The 20,519-nt window shown below is 42.4% G+C and overlaps 1 protein-coding gene across 1 annotated transcript; it reads left to right on the plus strand.

Moving 5' to 3' along the window:
* Positions 1-52: 52 nt before the first annotated feature.
* Positions 53-20,502, plus strand: SCARB2 (scavenger receptor class B member 2). Its single transcript, XM_042870979.1, has 12 exons — positions 53-233; positions 6,308-6,465; positions 9,360-9,507; positions 10,929-11,117; positions 11,852-11,943; positions 12,687-12,806; positions 13,735-13,913; positions 14,470-14,588; positions 15,915-15,988; positions 17,372-17,423; positions 18,080-18,238; positions 19,923-20,502. Exons 1-12 carry the CDS (start codon positions 117-119, stop codon positions 19,959-19,961), a joined length of 1,446 nt encoding a protein of 481 aa, XP_042726913.1. The 5' UTR covers positions 53-116; the 3' UTR covers positions 19,962-20,502.
* Positions 20,503-20,519: the final 17 nt, after the last annotated feature.

The following is a 20,519-nucleotide window of genomic DNA, read 5'->3' on the forward strand; positions in this document are numbered from 1 at the left end:
CCGCAGCTCCCGGCCCCGCGGCGGGCGTGGCGAGGCAGCCGCCCGCCCCTTGCGCCGTGCCCGGAGCCTGGCGGCGGCCGTGCTGACGGCGGTGTTGTGTGTCATCGGCGGCAGCCATGAGGTCGCTGTGTCTCGTCACCGTGGGGGTCCTGGCTCTGACGCTGCTCATCGCCAGCGTCTCCTTGTTGGTGGCGCATGTCTTTCAGACGGTGGTGGACCTGCAGGTGAAGCAGGTGAGAGTTCGGCTGCAGTCCCTCCCGATGGGTTTATTCCCTCTCAAAATAACCCTGGGCAGCAGAGGGAGGGAGGACGGGGATGGCGGAGTGGCACCGTACAGTTCCTTGGTGCCCAAGCGCGGTCGGGTGAGGACCATGCACCTCTCAGCGACGAAACGCCTGGTCCTTTATGGCCGGGGCGGGGCTCGGGTTGGGCTGCATGAAATCAGACAATATGAGTAAAAATAAGCGCTCTGAGACAGTTTTACAGGCTGTGAGACATCTGCTGTGATCTGGCGAGGGGGGGGGGAGATGCTGCAACACACAACGGGGCAGCAGGGAGCACCTGAAGCACTCCTCCTGCCTCCACCTTTGCCCATCTCCATCATATATTTCTGGCAGCTTTTTCCCTGCTGCTCTATTTATTGCAGCCTCTGGAGCAGACGGGCTGCATGCTGTGGTCTGGGGACACCTGTCTTGGCATCCTCAGGAGTGCAGAGGTCCTCCTCAGTTTTTGTTCCTCCCTTATAGTCATGGTTGGTCATAAATCCAAATGCTGGTCATTTGGATTTCTGTCGTGGTCAACTGCATTAGTGTTAGAAACTCCCCTACGTATCATGAAAAGCACTCCTCAGTAGCTGTCTTCCCTTAAAGTGTGTGTGAAGCATGTAAATTAACTAATCTTCCTAGTCTGAAGAATGTAATGGCCTGTATTACTCAGAGAAACCAAGAGCACTACTGCGTGATGTGACCAGTGCTATTGTCTGGTTGGTGACAGAAATCTGCTGTCCTAACCCACGTGCTGTTGTTTTTCTCGAGGCACTGATAGTGGGCATTTCCTCACTGAGAAGCTACAGCGTCTTAAATTAATTTGATTTCATGAGTGCAGTCAGCTTAAAACAAGTTCCAGGTGTTTCTGTTGAGTCTGGGGTGTAGCCAACAGGAGGCCACCATAGGGTGAGCTGAGGTGTGGGCTGTCAGTGTGTGAGCTGAGGTGTGGGCTGTCAGTGTGTCAGCTGCTCTTCAGGAGCTCCTCCTGGCAGTGGAGTGTAGCCTGGGTTATTCTGCAGTCATTCCATCGTCAGCTCATAGGCATTCTGAAAGGCAGAAATGAACTGATGTGAATGTTAATGTATGCAAAGTTTTGTGCAAACCAAGCCATTCTGTCATCCTCTGCATCACAGCAGAAGTTGTAGTTTCAAATATTTCATGGACTTAACACAAGTGCAGGGGGGTGAAGAAAGAAAAAAAGGTTTGGTGGGATAGCGTAGGACTGTCAGGAATTAGTTGTGATCCTCCTTATGCGTATTACCTCTTAGCTGCATGCTCCTTACCCTTAGTGGTTGATTATATAAGAGTAAATTGATAGTCACTTGCCAGAGCTTTGGGTAACGCAGGAAACAGTTCCTAGAGCTCAGTCTTTTCCTACTTAGTACTCTGCAGCTCATGCCAGTGTATCTGGGTTGCACAGGATCAAGCATCCTGCTCCCCATGCAAGCCAGTGGCACCCTGCTGGCCATCTGCAAGAGCCAAGCATTCAAACTGTGGAAGAACAGCTTTCAGCCCTAATCATTGTGTTTCCTCATCACTCTGCTGATTCTGCTTCTTTCCACGTGTTCTTTATTCCACATGTTTTTCTTGTTTGTGTGTGGCCTAGCAGGTTACTATCTCTTGTGTAACCATGTCTACAGCTTAGAAAATCTTGTACAAATACATAAATCTCAATTTGCCTTTGAAATGCGGCAAGACAAGAGCTTTTTGAATTCTATCACTGCTCTGAAGTCCAGGGCAATGGATGTGAAATGCCATCTCAGTGCTCGTGTGTTTCATGCTGGCCCCTCTTTACCATCCACACCCACCTGCCTTTGGAAGAATTGCAGAAGGGGAAGGAGGTTGTCTTCTACAGGTAGTCCATACTCCATTGAGGGTTTTCTAGCAGTCCTGCAACAGCACTGCAGTGAAGTAAGTGAAGCAGCGAAGTAAGCTTAATTGGAAGGCTGCATTTTGGACCTTCTGAAGCCCATGTGTATCCAAACTCACAATCCATAGAGCAACGATGATAAGTTGGCTTGCAGTAGGGAATTTGTATGCCACATCCTTTCCAGCCAATGACAGGGAGCATGAAGTCCTCCTGGGCTCCTGGAGACAGTGGAAGTATGGGAAGGACAGGGGAATCAGCAGGACATCACACTTCATATTCCCTGGAAAGTCAGCAGGCAATTCTGTAAAAACGAGGACAGTGGGAACACCTTTCTCAGAAAGCATTCAAATTTATTTTCTCATTGTCAGTCTTAGTGTTGTTTTTTTTTTGTGTGTGTGAACTAGAATGCTGTGCCAGATCAGATGTCCATCTAGTCCAGCACTGTGAGTTGTTGGGGTAGCACCTGAAACTGATCAAATCATGGGAAAAAAACTGCAATAAAAGAGAGTAAAATAGCTGCCCACAGGATAAAGGCTTGCCTAGCTGCAAGCAATGTTTGTCTTATCATATATATTTGTTGCATGATTGTGGATTTTACTGCCTTAATTGTGCAGTTTATGAACATGACAACCCTTGAGCTGTGTACCTAATGCAAAACTTGGACAATCAGTCCTTGTGTCTTTACTCAAGTGTTCTGTTTATGCCACATATCTTATGCTGATAATTTTAGAAAATGCTTAGTCTTATAACCCCTTTAAATTTCAATGGGCTTTTGTTGCCAGCAGTCTCTAGAGCTGAATTATTAGGAGTATGTAAGACCCAGAGGGTCAGGGAAGATATTTTATCGCTTGACTTATTTTACATATTGATCACTGTAAGCTTTTGCTTAATGTGAAATACTCTCAGCACTGCTTAGTCTGGAGTTGAGTTGCTCCTTTTGAACAGACAGTTCTAAAAACACAGGGTCAGAGAAATCTGCTTGTGTTGGCCTGAACGTTTACCCTATTGCTTCCCTTAAGAAGTTGTGATTCAGTTCTGTCACAGATGGATGCATCGTCCTGGAATTAGATAATTTTGCAGTTTCAGGGAAAAAACTCAACTATCACCAGCAGTAAAAATTACATTTTGGAGGAAAAGCTCATTTTATATTTCCTCTTTGTGATCTGAGGCTAAGGCAAGGAAACACCAGCAAATGGACTGTCACAGTAAATAAAGCCAGTGGGACAGATGTTTTTGTTGTTTGAAATTAATATGGACTCCACTGAGAAACAAGAAGCTGTGCAGCACAGCTATGTGAGGACACAAGATCATGTAGTACACTGCTTTTAGGTGCTGGTCTTGCAGAAGGTGCATCATACGTCTCTGAGACAGCATCTCAGAGTCTCAGGCCTTCCTGGGCTACTGCCTGTAGGACTGGAGTCTGATCTGAGGGTTCTGAATGCTTTGTACTTCTGCATGTATCAGGAGGGAAGGACTGAATCTCTGACAGTACAGCAACAATAACTTGCAGGTGAGGCTGTATCTTTTACATATCTTCAGATTAAAGAGCAGTCATGTAATCTAGTATTTTGCAGCCTGCCTGTCCTAGTAGTGACCACAACCTCTGTCAAAAAAATGATCCCACACATGTAATGTCAGAGGCTCCTCTGCTGTGAATCAGTCAGCAGAACTAAACTCGGCTGGGGGCATGGACATACGTTTTGTTCAAATATGAGCTCATAATTTTTCTCTTAGCACTGGGCGATGTAGTATCGTGTGGCAGATGCAAATATTCCTGGTAACATTTGGTGAAAAACAGAAGAAAAGAGCACACTGTATTTTGTTATTTGAGAATTTTATGGGAATATATCTAAGTCCTACTCAGAAGTTTGTGAATCTGGGTTTACACTGCTGCTGTCACTGTGCGGAGCTAAAATTAGTCCCTGTCATTTCTGTGGGAGATCCAAGCAGTGTTACGCAGATCCAGCAAATAAATCGCAGTATGACAGTGTTTCACTGCCCTTTTGCTCTGTACTTCATCTCCCAGGGGATCACTTAAAATTCAAAATCTCAGGAACATGAAACTGGAATTAATATGACTGGGGTTCACTTTTTTAAAAAGTTGACCATTTAGACTGAGCAATCTCTCATTTTAGTTGCCTCATGTGAGAGCAGTTTGAGTGGTAAATAGGTGCTCTGATAATGCTTACTAGTTCTTAGGGAATAGTACTCATTCCCAGAGTTAAGGTCAAGATGGGTGTGAGTAGTCTGATACAAATATTGGTGCCACATTCGTACTCAATTGTATTTCATGCACGTGGGAAATGTGAGCTGTGTACGACTTAGAAAGGGGACTGACATCAGTAGGGTACTACACCACTGCCTCTCAAATAACCGACTGTGCATATGGAGAAAAAATATAGCGGTCATTTCTGGATTCATTGAATACAATGCTGTGTCATTCCCAGCCCTTTCTGGCAGTGTAATGGAAACAGTATGCCTGATTTAATGAGATTTTCTATTTCTGATCCTACAAACCAACTTCGGGAAGGCTCAGAATATAGGCCTGAGCCACGTTGGCATAAATTGCAAAACAGCAGATCAAGAGCATTGGATTGTGTAGGAAACAGCGGATGTGAGGAAGAAGAAATGCACAAAGCACCTGAAATATGGCTTGCATTATCTGTGGCATTTGTAGAAAATGTGGTGTGAAATCCTCACAGGAAAGCAGTCTGCATCTGCAGAATACTACTGGCTGGATGGGCTTACTTTGCTATTCAGGAATACTGCTGCCATTCCAAGCTCCCGCCAATGTGTGGTTTTTTGTTTGTTTTTTTTTTTAAACAGTCTTCTCTTTATCCAATCATACAAAATTAAAAGCTGCATGCTGAGAAAACAGCTCCTTTAGTGGGAAAACCAAGAAAGAATCCTGAGACACTGTGGCTGATAAAAGTTAAGACCTCAGAGATGTTAACCAAGAAATGGCAGCTGTCCAGCCTGCCTTGCTTTTGAATTTGTGCTTAACAATATTTGACTTGTTTTCTCAGAAGAATAAAAAGAGCAAGTGTTGATGAGACCCATTTAATTGCAAATTATTTCCCCTCCTTCTTTCGCCTACTGGTGATAAGCTTTTCAAAGATAGAGTTTTGTTTCACGTATTCTCGTAAATTCCATTCTGCAAGCCATGTTTTTCTTTACTGCAGCTTTGGCGCAGCAGTGTTAAAATATAGGAAAAGCCCTGATTTTTGTGGTGTTCTTAGTGGTGCTTTTATAGTTGTGGTGAATTTTATGTCAAATGGAATGGTAAGAAAATATGGGATTGAGACCTATGTTATATATTCTTAAGGCAGCTGCATACAGCTACAGCTGTGCCATTTCTTCTGACACATGGATATAGGAATTACTGATTCACTATGTAAGAGCTTCTGTAATAAAATAATTATTTGTAGCTCTTATTTTGTAGGCCCATGTTTTGCTGAGTACAAAATACACAAGTAGTCTGGAGATGCACACCTTCTCATTGCTGTAATTAAAGGCAGAGGGCAAAGAACATTTGCCCTATTCAGAGTCCTCAGAAAGGTGTGAATCTCAGCCTCTGCTTAAATTTCTGTCATTTGCAGCTTTTTCTCCCTGGCCAATGAGAAACAAAGCCCAATTGCTTTGGAGACAGAGTGTCACAGCTGTACTGGAATCTGACATTCTTAGGCAAATAAATCATAAACACAAGGAAGATGAACTTCTTTTCTGGCCTTTTTCCTCCTGAGATATCTTGTTTATGACTTCTTGGCCTCACACTATTGAGTTCCACTTCTTTTTTCTGTAATACGGCTTGTTTTGTGCTGTTTTACACCAGGTTATGTTTTTGCTCATACAGGGAGTGCTAGAGGATCATTGTGCAGTAGCTGGTAAGTCTTCATTCTGAAAAATGTCAGGCAGAACTGTCTGTAGGAAGAAGCAAATCAATAATTCCAACAAAGTATGCTCTTGGGCTGCAAGTATAGTTGTATTAGTTGTATGTGTCTGATTTGGTGATGTGCTTCAAAGCAAAGCACAGAGTGTCTGTAGAGTTGGGATCTCCAATCTGTCCAGTCTCCAGTCTGTCTTTTTTCTGATGGCATAGAATTTCTCCCTTTCCTATGACTATCATTCAGCATCTACCACTAATGGCTTATTTGTCTTTCTCTTATTTCAGGGTACAGTATTAAAAAATGGCACAGAAACCTTTGAAGCTTGGGAAGATCCTCCTCCGCCAGTCTACATGCAGTTTTACTTTTTTAATGTGACAAATCCACTAGAAGTGCTTCAAGGTGCTACTCCTCTTGTAGAGGAAAAAGGGCCATATACCTACCGGTAGGACCATTTTTCTGTGTTTATATTTCACTAAACCTGGTGTGTGTAAGGAGGCAAAAAAGTGGGATTCAGAATGTTTGGGATCCCATTCTAGGGTGAAATCTAGCTGTTAACAAATGCTTGAAAAACTATTCAGTAGAGAATAGATTCATTCATCACTACCTGGATAGTACACCTGATAGGCTGACACATCAACAACCTGCAAGCAGTTTCAGATTCAGCCAGCATCTTCTCAGATTTTGTGCAAGATTTTGCTTTTGCACTGCTGTTCCTCAGCAGCTGGATGCAAAGGGAGCCCTCTGCATCATGGCCTACTGTACTGTGAGAGGAAGATACTGATTGGCTGAGATGTATTCCAAGAGGAGCATTGCGTAAAGATGTGATTCATGTGTTCACTCAGAACTTAGTTCCTAGCTGGAATTGCACAATTCATATCAGTAAAAATGTGGGCAGAAAACCAGTTACAGAATGGAACTACAGGGATTTCCCTCAGCCAGCCCTCACCTACTTAGATTCAGATACATCTACAATTTTTACAGACAGCAGGATTCAGTAAGGCCATGTGCAGTGTTGGAGCTTATCCATCCTCCTGGCCTCTCCTTCTGCATGATATGGCTCCACACTGAGCAGTCTGACTCTTCTGGACCTGGAGAGATTTCAGTCCGCTTTACAAGTAAGTTTTCCCTTACAGTTTCATATTGCTCCTCTGCACACAGTAATGTACACCAGGAGCAGTCCTGTGGCAGTAGACATGATGGCCTTTGAACTGAGGGAGGTATGAGAACTAAGACAGAAATGTAAATTTCTTGTTGCCAATGTCACTGTCACACATTGATCCAGACATTTTTCTCTCAGGCTGCCTAATTCTCTGCAATATGCCTTCCCCTTCTGTTCCTTTCCTCCCACAGCTCAGCTTTGCGTTACTTCCTCCCTTTTCCCATTTCCTCCTTTTCATTACTTGTGTTTGTTAAGACTTGGCAAAGTAGTTATGCTACTTTGGCAGAATACCTCTATTAGATAAACTGGTAGAACTGGAGAAAGAAATAGAGAGCTACTGACTTGTGGCTTGTTGGCAGAGCTTTCCCATGCAGCACACGCCGCAGGCTGTCTGGGAGCAGGTTGGGGCAGGTGATTCCTGCCTTGTTCATTGCTGTCCAAGGGAGGCAGTCTGTACATTCCAGCTTCTGGTGTCTTTGGTTTGCCCAATTTTGTCATGTCTAAACAAAATTCAACTGTACTGTGCTCCATCGGATGGAAGAAACAGGAAAGTTAAAAACCGAAGTGCTCTTTCCCAGTAGATTCTTTCTTTAATCCTTGCTTAACTGCTGTTGTTAACTGAACCCGACTGTTGGCAGTGGGTGGGGAAGGAGGAGGTACGATGGAGGAGCAGGATTGGGAAGAGGTGTTGCAGGCATACTGCATGCTAGAGCCAGAGAGTAAATGCTAGGTTTGTCTCACAGGTCCAGTGTAGCAAAGTAATCAAGAGCCATTTAGGTTTAGCATGTGGCAGAACATCTAAAATACTCTAAAAAGAAGTGCATGGCTCAGTTGTTTTATCAAATTGGGTAGTAGGTAGAAAAGCTGGAAGTGAACCACCCCCAGAAGGCAGGGGAAAATGTCTGGAGCGGCAGAGAGGAGGAGGAGATGGCTAAATAGTCTCATCCTAGGTGATTAAGTTTGAAACAGTTCATGGTTTTGACCAACATAGATTGTAAACCCAGTTAGTGCAGAAGTAGATTCTCAAACAAAAATGCAGCCACACTTGTCTTTTTACATCCTGTAAGTTGGATTTACAATAAATAAAAGAATTCATTCTAAATGGAAGCTGCTTATCTGCCCAAGCTTGCTAAGTCCCGAAGATCAGCTGAATATTTTCTGCTCGTGCACACATGAACAGATTGTTGTCTTTAACATCCGTTGTGCTCCTACCTGTGTCCCTAGTCAGGGAGTATTATTTTCCTCTGTAGACTTTTTAGAGCTGGAAGGGCTTCTCAGGTTACCTCTAGCCTGGTTTAGATAAGACATTTCACAGCTGTTCATTCCCACCCCTTCTGTTCAAGCGTTAGGCTATAGAGTAGATTAATGTAGAAGAGGCTTTTGCCAAATCAAACTAGAAAGTACCCAGACCAAAATGTTCATAGGTGGTAGGGATGCTGAGAAGCAGTAGATGACACTGTTTTTGTAGGAATGTTGGGAGATGGTTGATTTTTGTAGACCTTTCCAGTTTGATTTAAATTAGAAAGACAAAATCAAATAATACAGCCTGTCATTAAGCTTCATTAAAGATCTAGTGCAGCCAGGAGTGGAGTTATGATCTGCAGTGAATGAAAAACGTTGTAACAGAGTCTTGCAGGATAATTCACCTTTGCATCTTTGGATTTAGAATTTACTCAGGAAGCAAAGCATTGTAAAAATGAACAAGCTCTTACACAAATGTATGCTCATGCAGTACAGTCCATTTAAACATATGCCAGAAGGATAATGTCATGAGAAGACAACCTGCCACTTCTGCTTTCTCATTTGCTGAAGATAGATATGTATCTCATTTTGAACCTAAGCCAGCCGGTTCTATAGAATTGTGTTTCTTGCTTGCAAAATGCTGTTGTTCATGGACTAAATTATGGTTATGACATGTGCTTCATGGTAGTTAAGATATGACTTCCTTACTAGACCTTACTAGACCAGGTAGCATTTGATGTTTCTTCCAATTGGACTTGTCTGTCAGCAATCTTAAGTTTTATGTTGCTTTTCCGAGTGCTTAGACAGCACCAGAAGCACCTCTGAGGCTATGAGCAGCTCACTTTCTTAGAGCAGTACAATAGCCACAAGTTGATTGCAGTTAGCATTAATTGTACACGTTTAACTTGCTTACAGAGCAAACTCTTGTTTTTCAGAGAATACAGGCCAAGAGTGCATGTTCAGTTTTTGGACAACGGCACCAAAGTATCTGCTCTGAATCCAAAGACGTATGTATTTGAACCTCAGAAGTCAGTTGGAGACCCTGAAGTGGATCTGATTAGAACAATTAATGTTCCTGCAGTGGTGAGTTCTCCTCTATTTCTGCTTGGGAGTCGGTGTAACTCGTGTTATACCTACCAGCTTGTTGCTCCATACTGCCTCTCCCTTTTGTGGTAGATAAAGATGATTGAAGAACTCGAGAGGCAGTTTATATCAAGATAGATGCTGCATTCATTTTAGGTTTGAACTGTTGTGGTTTTTTTGTTACATTCCTTCCTCACCAAACACCTCTGTAGCATCAGTTTTTCACTCCTTGTCTGAGAGCCGACAATTTGGAGATGAGCAAAAATCAGGCTTGTTGGCTTTTCATGACTAAACAAAATTAGGGAGTTACTGAAATCAAACACATAGGAGGAACTCTGACATTTGAATGCGTTTTTGTTGTTGTTTTCAATCAAAATTTCAAAAATCACCTGGAAGTCTGCATCACAAACTGGAAAAAAAATTATACAAGAGGGATTTCAGATGCCAGTGAATGAAAAGGTACCACCAATTACAATTAAGACAGGCACTCACGCTCTGTTTTAGGTCAGACTACAGAAGCAGACCATTATTTTTTGATCTTACACAGGTACTGACAGCTCAAGAACAAGCAGATACAAAGCAGTTATACCTTGCAAGGAAAAGTAGACAGTACAGAAATACTTGTTGGTTGTGTAACGAAGCCTTTACTCCTTATGCTCATTTATACCCTGTAATTGAAGTCCGTTATTAATTTTTCCCTACAATTTCTAAAAATGTCTGTTTTGATTTGGGTGAATACATAAATGTACTCTATGTGGTATTCGATAGAATGCAGCTTACTGAAAGTTGCCAACAGTACAGTCTGTATTTACAGTTCTTCACAGGCATTTGAGTGTTAATATTCTCTTGTTCAGATTTTTGACTGAGATATACTGTAACAGGTAGTTCTAGAAGAACTGCAGTTTGGTTCATCCAAGGAGTATTCTTTCCTTTTTCTTTTCTTTTTTTTTTATTATTTTAGATACATATCATTAAATCACTTTTCCAGCTACAAAATAAATAACTTTTGATGTTTCTATTTTGGAGATTACCTATCTTTACTGTCTTTGTTTTTCAAAATGTAAACCATGACTTCCTCAGGCTGAAATCCAGAGCACATCTCCAGCAGTTCCCACTGTTTAGAAAGCGGTGTTGCCAGTTTCACTTAAAATCCACTCTAAACACTACAGAAGGGGTTGGCATGAAACCAACCTGGGTGTGTGCCCGTGTCTGGCTGAGGGTGAACCTGTAGGAGCACTTCCATGTCAAGAATAGCTGAAGAACCGGTTAGCCTGCATGTTACTTGCCACAAGTGGAAGTAACAAAACTGAAAATACAAGTGAAACATGTGCAGTGCTGATATGTGTCTGTCTGTGTCCAGCTGTTACTATTTATCCAACAATAAATCTGACCATTTATCCCTGATTTTAATCCCCTGGTAGACTGCAATGGAGTGGACCAGAGCAACATCTCTTCAGTTTGCCACGGAGGTGCTATTGCTCCTGTACCAAGAATCCCTGTTCACAGTTCGCACAGTGCATGAATTACTGTGGGGCTACAAAGACAAACTCCTGTCAACCATTCATGTTTTGCATCCTGAAATCGACCCGGTGTTTGGCTTCTTTAATAAGGTAATTACTGTGCAGGACTTCCTGACACTTTAAACTGGGAGTGATGTCAGTGCCACAGTGTTGGGACTGTCATTGCCAGCCAGGCTGCTCGCAAACTGAGGCTGTAGAGACAGGCTGCAGAGGTAGCAAAAGGAAGTTTCCTCTTCAGTTTGGTTGTATCTAGGCTCTGACCTGTGGTCCAACTTCAAGTGTTTTATCTCTTCCCTTTGTCATATATGCATGAGTTTTCCAAGAGTGGATATAAACATCTCTACTGTTGACTGCGCTCATTTTCATAATGTGGTCTTATTTGCACCAGCACTGTGAAAGAAAGAAAATTTCCTGAAAGATTTCCTTAGTAGTAGTTGAGACTGTATGTTATTTCTGAGTGATAGCCATTGCTGGCTTCCTCAGTGTCTCTGACTGCAAGTCAGCTTGGGCTTGTTTCTCAGAGATTATCTGCAGTACTCAGTTTGTTTTCTGTGGGTTTATTTTGCTATTGGCAAATTTCAAAGGGGAAGAAGAGCTAACCTAATGTTAGATCCCCTTCACTGAGGAGGAGTGAGAATTTAGCACAGCCACTGCCACCTGATTTCATATACAAGGTGAAGTTTGATTTGCACGCACTTCAAAGTAGTCGCTCCCAGAGTGGAATTGAAGTGATGACAACTCAGACTCCTGTCATTCTGATGTAGTTACTGGCCAAGTGTTAACAAGGTGAGTGGAATAACAAAAACTCACCTATGTGTTTGCAGATGAATGGAACTGATGATGGAGAATATGTTTTCCTCAGTGGAGAAATGAACTACCTTAACTTCTCAAGAATTGTGGAATGGAAAGGAAAAGAGTAAGTTTTTCAGTGTGATTAGGCCTCTGTTAAAATTTGCCTCTTTTCATACTTCTAATGAGCAAAAATTTTCATCTTTATGTTCTTTTACCAAAGAAAAAAAAAAGGTTATTTTATTCTGGAGATGATGGTACTTGTTAGCAGCTCTAGCTTCAATTGTGCCTCCAGTATTTTAGCATGGGTCATGTAATTATGAAAAGACAGCCCTGCCCTTAGAGAGCAGACTGCTGTGAACACTCACTTCTGAGCCCCTGTGTGCCCTGTGGCAGAGGTGGCCCCTTCTCCACTCTCTCCTCTGGGACAACCCTGCATGCCCTGTGGGGCTGAAGTACCAAAGCAGCAGGCTGTGGCACAGACATCCTGCGTATCCAGGCAGCACCATTCCTTGCTGCTCTGTGCCCAGAGCTGGGGCTGAGAAAGCTCATGCCTGGGTGCCGGACACTTATTTGGAGGGCAGCAAGCATTGCACAGAAGCCAAAGAACTACATAAAGCAACTCTCTCCCATTAAATAAAACATTTCCCATCAATTACATGTATGGGAGAAACTCTTGCAGATGGATTCTTACTTGTTTGCCACCAGTTTAATAATGAGACAAATGCAATTTAAACCCTATTTTTGTTAGTAGAGGAAATAGAACTTAGCACTATACAGGTCTGTTAATCCTTTGCTCAGAGCATAACCTGGACTGACCACCAATTAAAGGTCTTTTAAACTTTATTCTCTTTGCTTAATTTTCTTCAGGTCATTGAACTGGTGGACAACAAAGACTTGTAACATGATCAATGGAACAGATGGGACATCTTTTCATCCATTGATTAACAAAGATGAGAACATTTATATATTTTCTTCTGATTTCTGCAGGTAAGAAAAGGGAATTGGACTTCACAGCAAAGCATTTGTGTCCATTCCTATTGAGGTTTCATATTAGGTTGATATTTTTCTGTCCATCATTTTATTTAACAGTATCAGTGTTCAGTATTTGTTTGTGCTACGAAGGACAAGAGAATTAAACCACAGGCACCCCAATATGCATCAAGTTAAAGATGTGTTGTTTCTAAAGAAAGGTAAAGTGGAAATCAAAAAGGTGTCTGGAGAGTGGCTGGACTGCCTAGGGGGGCTTGTAATGAGAGGAACAGGATTTATATGAACCTTGCCTGAAGCTTCTTTCCTTAGAAAATCTTCCTGTGACTCTACTTTTTAGAGAACACAGACTACCTTCTTCAGAGATGCATGGCTTGAAACAGTGCTACTTAAAATGCAACAGTGTGCAGGAAAACATGGTGTTTCCTGACATTCCACCTGCAGGTCTCTTCCCTTCCAAGTTTTCTTGTCTATGGACAACAAAAGTGATCTGAAATTCTCTATCTAAATCAGTACAGATGTATATTATGATAAATCTAGGACTTGCCAAATTTGTGCCTTCCTCTGACCTTGCCCCACTGTGTTCCCCCTCAATAATGTGTACCAGCACTGCTTTGCACAACACACAATATCATGGTAGGGACCAGAATCAACCCCCAAAATGCTGAAGGCAAGCATCAGTGTTCATGGAACAGCACAATTTGTGCAGTATTGTCCATTTGGTGCAGCAGCAGAGTGATGAGATACACATGTGTAGATCAAAAACATATTACACTGAATGCAGAAGATTGTTGGAATGGGCTTAGGCTAAACTTTCAGCTTCCTTTAAACTGAAATAGATGGACAGGCATCAACAGAGACATTTGCAGCAGGTAATCAGCATGTGCTGAAGACTAACAAATCTTGGTCTGGTTTTTCTTCCTTGCAGATCTCTTTACCTGGTGTATGACAGCTCAGGAAGTGTTGCAGGTGTCCCAACCTACCGCTTTGTGCCCTCCCCTATGGTGTTTGCCAACACCACCGTTAACCCAGACAACGCTGGATTCTGCGTACCACCAGGAAACTGCCCTGGTGCTGGTGTCCTCAATGTCAGCATCTGCAAGCAAGGTATATTGCCAGGCAGTGGAAATAGATTGGAGGGACTTCAGTGGGAGCGTATTGCTCCTTTCTGTCTGAAATATGTGAGGACAGTTTGGTGAGGCCTGTAGAAATGCGTCTACACTCAGTGAAGCCAGTCACCGACAAGTGGTTGGTTGGTTGGTGTTAAACTGCTGTAGTGAAGACGTGATCTGAGGGGATGTTCCTGTGAGATGCCGTAAGCTCCAGCAGTGATTTAAATCAGGGAAATCAAAAGAACCAGTATCCACATTGAGCAGCTTGGGTATTTATAGTCTTCTCTTATGCAGGTAGTGTCATTTGTGCCTAGGTGAATGCAAATAATGCAATACACAAGCATACAGCCTTGAGACATGAAGCTGTGCTGATGCTGAACATGGAAAATTTTGGATTGTTCAGAGGACAGGGAGTCAGAGTGTAAACTTTGTAGCCCCAGAGTGGACTTGTCATTCTGTGAATGCCCAGTACAAAGAATTTTGATGTCTTCAAAGACTTCTTCAAATCTTTTCTTTTTTCAATTGTGGTCTTCTGTGTTTTTACATTCCAGGTGCTCCCATATTTCTGTCAGCTCCACATTTTTACCAAGCAGAGCAAAAGTTTATAAGTGACATAGAGGGCATGCACCCAACAAAGGAATACCACGAGACATTTGTGGATATCAATCCTGTAAGTACAGCCTTCTTTAGAGGGTTATACAGATGAATCCAAGCTCATAGACTTAGGTCACTTTCTTGCATGATGTGTATCAATGTAGTCCCCATTAATTACAGTGAAGCTTCACTAGCTTATGTGGAACTATCTATATTTGCCTATATAGAATAAATTTTGCTGGGTACCAAGAATTAAAATGCTTTTCCTATCATACCTTTGCAGTTAGTGATGCTATCAGACTGGCATTGAAGGGGTTAAAATACTTCTGAGAAGTAGATGAGGCTTTTTCTCCTCACTTTGCTTTCAACCCACTGGGTTTTTTTCCTCTCTGTATTTTCCCCAAGTTGAAGCTAGGTGTGTAGACTAAGACAGCAGATAGATATACTCAATGGATGTTGAACTCAACTTAGGTAGCACGGAGCCACAGAAAGATTGATACGCAGCCATGGTCAATGTGTCTTTCATGGTAGTTTGCAGAGTTTTTGGTAATCTCACCATGACATGTCAGAAATGAAGGGAGCTTTCAACTCATAATCTGTAGTTTTATGCTGTTCTCTAGATCCACATCTGAAGGTAGATCAAGAGAGAGAGGAAAACCATGGCCTGCCTAGTTTGCAGAAAGAAACAGTGTGACTCATCAAGCTGTTATGTTTAGCATGAGCAGGAAGAAATTGCATAGTTTCTTTCAAAGCCTGAAGGTCTAGTGCACGTGTTTCTTGGCATCTGGTTTGGTGCCAGGCTCTTCCTGTTAGCCAGCTCCTACTTCCCCTTTTGAAGTATGAGAGTAAAAGGAGCTGTGTGCCACCTCCTTCTCACCACCACGGACTAAATTTGGCTGCTTGAACAGGGAAAATACTTCTGCGCCTCCAATTGAAACTTTATTTGTGGTGGCAATACTCGGAGAAATGTTTTGTGCTTATCATCTCTGGGGCCATACACTCCTATTCACTGAGATCTGCAAAAAGAAAGGTTTCTCTCGTATTCAGAGATCAGAACAAGCAGCATTAGTTGTCAGCTTTTTCCAAAACTACATCTAGATCTGAAAGATGGGGGATTCCTCTGTAGCTTAAGTGTGGTTTGCATCCCATGATGGCACACTTATTTCTGTTGTGGCCTCTTCACATCTGTGTAATTCGGAGGCAGACTGAAGTCTGGGCATATAAAATATAAGAATGTCTTCCTTTGGTGAATGTGGATAAATAATAACTCCAAGGGAGTCATGTACCACTCTGGCAAATCCATATCAGTGCAACTATTAGGTTGTATTCTCCTAATTCCTATTAGTTCACATTCATTATTATTATTATTATTTTAAATTCACTTCTTTATTTTATTCCCCAGCTGACAGGGCTTGTCCTGCAAGCAGCCAAGCGGATGCAGATCAATGTTCATGTCAGAAAATTACCTGAATTCTTGTAAGTGTTCTCTGCTGCTGGGTGAATATCTCAGATCTAATTTGATATTCAGAATTAATGTGTCTGCTGTATTCAGATGGAATATTGGTTGGAGACAGAACATTTAAGAGAGAAAGCCAGTCAAATCTTAATTGCAGATGTCAGTATCCTCCTCACTCGCAGCCCAAGAGGCTATTGGAGTTCTTTCTGCAGAGTAAAGACTCAAGAAAAGCAAGTTGCTGGAGATAGGTTGCACACAATCCTTGTAGTGGCATCCGTATATCACACTGACCCTCTCCAGAAAGGACCTGCCACAGCAAAAGGAGGGTAGAAACTTGGGGCTTTGCTGCTGATTGCAGTGAGTAATGCCATCTTACTCTTCACTGCTTTTAGGAGGCAGAAATACTGCAGCTGCTGTCATTTCTCAGCAGCGGTCATGTGAAAACCATATGAGAAGACATGACCCCTTCAAGGCAGAAGATCAGGTGGTGGATTTTAAAACACCACTCATGAGGAAGGGCTTGTTTGATCAGGTAGAGAGAAAGACCTTGCCTGTGACTACAACGGTATGATAAAGGATAGAAACCTCTATTGACATAGGTAGTCAGTGCAATCCTGCGTAAGGGAGTACATGTGTGCGTAAAATAGCTCCTCTGCTTCTTTGTTCCAAATGGATTCTGCAGGGTTTTCTAGTTGTCTCAGTTTGAGGGACTTTCCACAAACTGCAGATAAAGTTGTGTGGAAATACCAGTACCTTTACCTTGTGTCTTTCTGACTTGTTGATTTCATTGTTGCCTATGAGATATAATAGCTGTTTTTGCTTCTCTGCTTCTGAGCTGCTACTTATTGGCATGCTTTTGCTATATATTACAACTAAAAATAAGTGTTTTAATCAGTCCAGTCCTCTTAGGATGCTCAACCTTTTTTCAGACTAACACCACCTTATTTTCTGGTGCCCAGGAGCTGTTACATTAACACAGTTTAGGAGTAGGCTGTTACTTCATGTACACTTTTTTTTCTTCTTCGTGAATGTTATGTGACAGACAACTGTTTCTGTGTTTTACAAATATGAGTAACATTCAGCCTCAGCTTAGCTTAGTGTTCCTGCTGACTGACATATCTGTCACTCAGTTACTAACAAGCCTCTCATTGATCCCTTGTTTTCTCTCCTCACCATATCCCAAGCCAGAAATTATTTAGCTTCTTGGAGATTGACACTGTCCTAGTTCAGTGGGAAAGTGAAAACCAACGTTAGAAAGCAACAGCCCAGTGTTTTTTTTAGGGGCAGTTTCCTTGTTCATAGCTCTGTTATAATCTGTATAATCTGTCTCCAGAACCCTCAAGTCGAAAGAACGGAAAAGCATAATTTCTTATTGCTGTTTTTCTTTTTTTTTTTTAACACAGTGAAACAGGTAACATCCGAACACTAATTTTCCCAGTGATGTATATAAATGAGGTAAATAATTTCATTCGTTCTCTGCAGCATTGTGAGATGTTTATGTTTGCAAAACTACTGACTTTGAGCTAGCCATGAAAAAATTATGTATTTTTTCCTGTTGTTTTATGTAGTGATAAGTAGGAAGTTGTTTCCTATTAACATCATTCTGCTGCTTGTTGACCACTGCATTAAGTTTAGTTCTGGAAAATCTTTGTTGGGTAGTCTTTTTAATTGTGAAGATATTGACAGTAAGGAAAAAGGCTGCTCGGGTGAAGAGGCTGAGCGTGTGCAGAATCTCATCTTTGTTTCTGGGGACTTCTGCAAATGCAGTAGTAGTACAGACTGTGCTGTGTTGGATCACTGAATTCACTGGATTCAGGGAATGCTCTAAGAGAGTACCTTGTGATGATATGTGTCATTATTCCAGGCCAGTGCTATTGCATTCCTAACCAGAGCATTTTAATCACTACTTCCTTTAGAAATGCAGACCAGATTTGCCTTCTGGCCTCAGAGGAATAGCTGGGGATTCTCAGAGGGAAGGTACATTACGCAAGGAAGCAAAGGTGCAGAGTCGTGGGAGTGTTGTTAGCTTACCCCCACAAAAGTAAAATGGCCTAATATGAAGAATGGAAATATTCTTTTTTTCTTCTCTCTTCATCTCTTCTCTACTCCAGAGCGTTCTGATTGATGAAGCATCTGCCAACAAACTCAAGCACGTCCTGCTGGAAGCCAGTGTTGTAACTGGAATCCCTTTTGTAATCATGGCAATAGGAATTGTTTTTGGGATTGTTTTTAGTGTGCTTGTGTGCAGGTCTCAGGGAGTAAGAGAAGAGGTAAGTAACACTTGAATTTGACTTTGTTTACTGTATGTTTGTCTGTGTTTGGTTTTCTTCTAGTTGGTTTTACTTCTTCATTGTCTACACAGAAACATTTTAATGTGTCGTTTTTGTTTAAAATGACCTTTTTAGGGAAGGGATGTTTTAATAGACACAGAATAAAAGCACCAAAACAAAGGAATGCAGCTAATATAAGAGACAATTGTGGTAAGACAGGTAGCATTTTCTGTGCCCAATTTCCTTGCTGATAGTAGTATAAAAAATAAAAATCAGCCTGTCTAGAGGACCCTGAAGGGTAATGTGCAAAAAGCCCACTGTGTTTGATGAACAGATATAGTCACAGGCAGTCTGACAGTGTTCTCAGTAGAAACTGTCTTATGCCAGTTGATTATTTTTCAGAATCATAATGCAATTTTATAACTAAAGAATGGATGAATTTTACAAACAGCAGCATGCAAATAGTTCTGTCCAGATAATACTAGTTTGAACACCTATTTATGAAAAATTCTGTTTCAAAATGTCATGGTGTTAAGGCCATTACTTAACAACGTTGAAAGCCAAAATTTCACCCTAAGACAGAAGGGTCCAGATGAGATAAACTTTGGATTCTTTGGTTGAAGGAACAGACTGGGTACTCTAGTAGGCTGCTTTCTTCCTGTAGCTGCTGTGGTCTTAGTGTGGTGTTGCTTGTATGACGCTACCCAAGCACCTCTTTAGAGCCATGTAGGAAAGCACACAGAACCCCCAGAGCACACAGCTGTGCTGCGTGTGCACTTCTAGCCTGTGGGACCCAGTGCCAGCTGGGGGTGCGGCAGCGGTGGCAGCAGCTTGGCAGAGAGGTGTGCAATCTCCCTTCCTCAAGCAGTGGCTTCGAGGAGCTGATCTCTGGCTCTTTTGCTTCAGTCTTGTATGCCTCCAGGTACCCAGGAAGCATTGCACCACCAGGGGCTCTCAGGACCACAATTCAGGTTCCTTTTCATGAGAGCCCAGTCCTTTTTCCTTTGGGCTTTTGAGCCTGCTGTGTCACAGGCAAACTCGGGTAGAAAATCAAAACCATCCCATTGCCTGAGGGCCCTGTCGCAAGCATTCCTGCCCTTCACTACATGTATGGCTCCATACCAGCCCTCTTGGCTGTTCCTGAACATCTCTTCACAGTGAATAAAATGACAGAGGGACACGTACTTTTTGTATTTTCTCTATATTGCTTTTGTTGCTTTTCCTGCAAATGTAAAAATGATTCTGCCAATCAGAGCTATCTTTGTGATGCAGGGTGACTATGGTCTTCTGTCACATGGAAGGTACTACAGGGAGCCTGAGCAATCTCAGTTGTCCAGGCATGATGTCAGTAGGCTGAATGCCCATGTCATCTGGAGAATGCAGCACCCTGAGTGGAGTGCATCCTGGCCCTTTTCCTCCACTCACCCTGATCCCCTTCTGCCTCTGCACAGGCACAGGGAAATCTCTTTGCATCGTCCCAGTGCCGGTACCTGCCAAAGCTGCCATCCACCCTCCAGCACCTCGCCTGCGCAGTGAGGGTTCCTTTAGTAAATCTGCACTTAGAAGTAGGAGCCAAGAGCTTTTTCCTTTCCTCTTTGGAGTTTAAGAAATTTAGCTTCCCCACCACGGAAGCGCTCTAATGTGCCACATTTAATTTTCCTTTGTTGCAACTTTTTTCTTTCAGAGCACTGAAGAAGAAAGGTCCCCGCTCATCAGGACATAGTAGTAGATCTTCTTAAATACGTGAGCTTGGAGAATAAATCATTAGAGCTTACCTAATACCAGTTACCACTACCCAGTGTTGTCCACTGTGGAAAAACAGTCGTGTCAAGTGTAATGTTCAAAGATGGAAGAGAATCCGCACTGTCATCAGGGGAGGAGACTTTTCTTAGCAGCTAAGTTACAACTACAAAACTACATTTTAAAACTGCTCGAGATCCTGCTTTTTTCAGCCCTGCGCTCTCTTGTACCTACACTGACACTCAGAGACGATCATAACCACTTTATCGGTGAAAATAAAATGGCCTGATTCGTTATAGAAACGACGGGTAACACTTGCAAATGGCCTTAGAAGCGTGGGCTGCAAAGAACCCTCGTAGAGATGCAGCAGGTTCCTGTGTCACTCACACACCTGTCGGTTTCCTGTAGCCTCACTGTTGTCTTTTCTGTAAAGTACCGCGCGCTGCTTACTACGGGTTTGCACTGACTGTTTGTTATTAAAGTCATGGGTCCTTTCACAAATGGATCTGTACAACTCATCCAAACCACTGAGTGAAATTCA

This window comes from Lagopus leucura, unplaced genomic scaffold (assembly GCF_019238085.1).
Source record: "Lagopus leucura isolate 7727_CA_CO unplaced genomic scaffold, USGS_WTPT01 Super-Scaffold_100004, whole genome shotgun sequence".
In the NCBI taxonomy this organism is placed as follows: domain Eukaryota; kingdom Metazoa; phylum Chordata; class Aves; order Galliformes; family Phasianidae; genus Lagopus; species Lagopus leucura.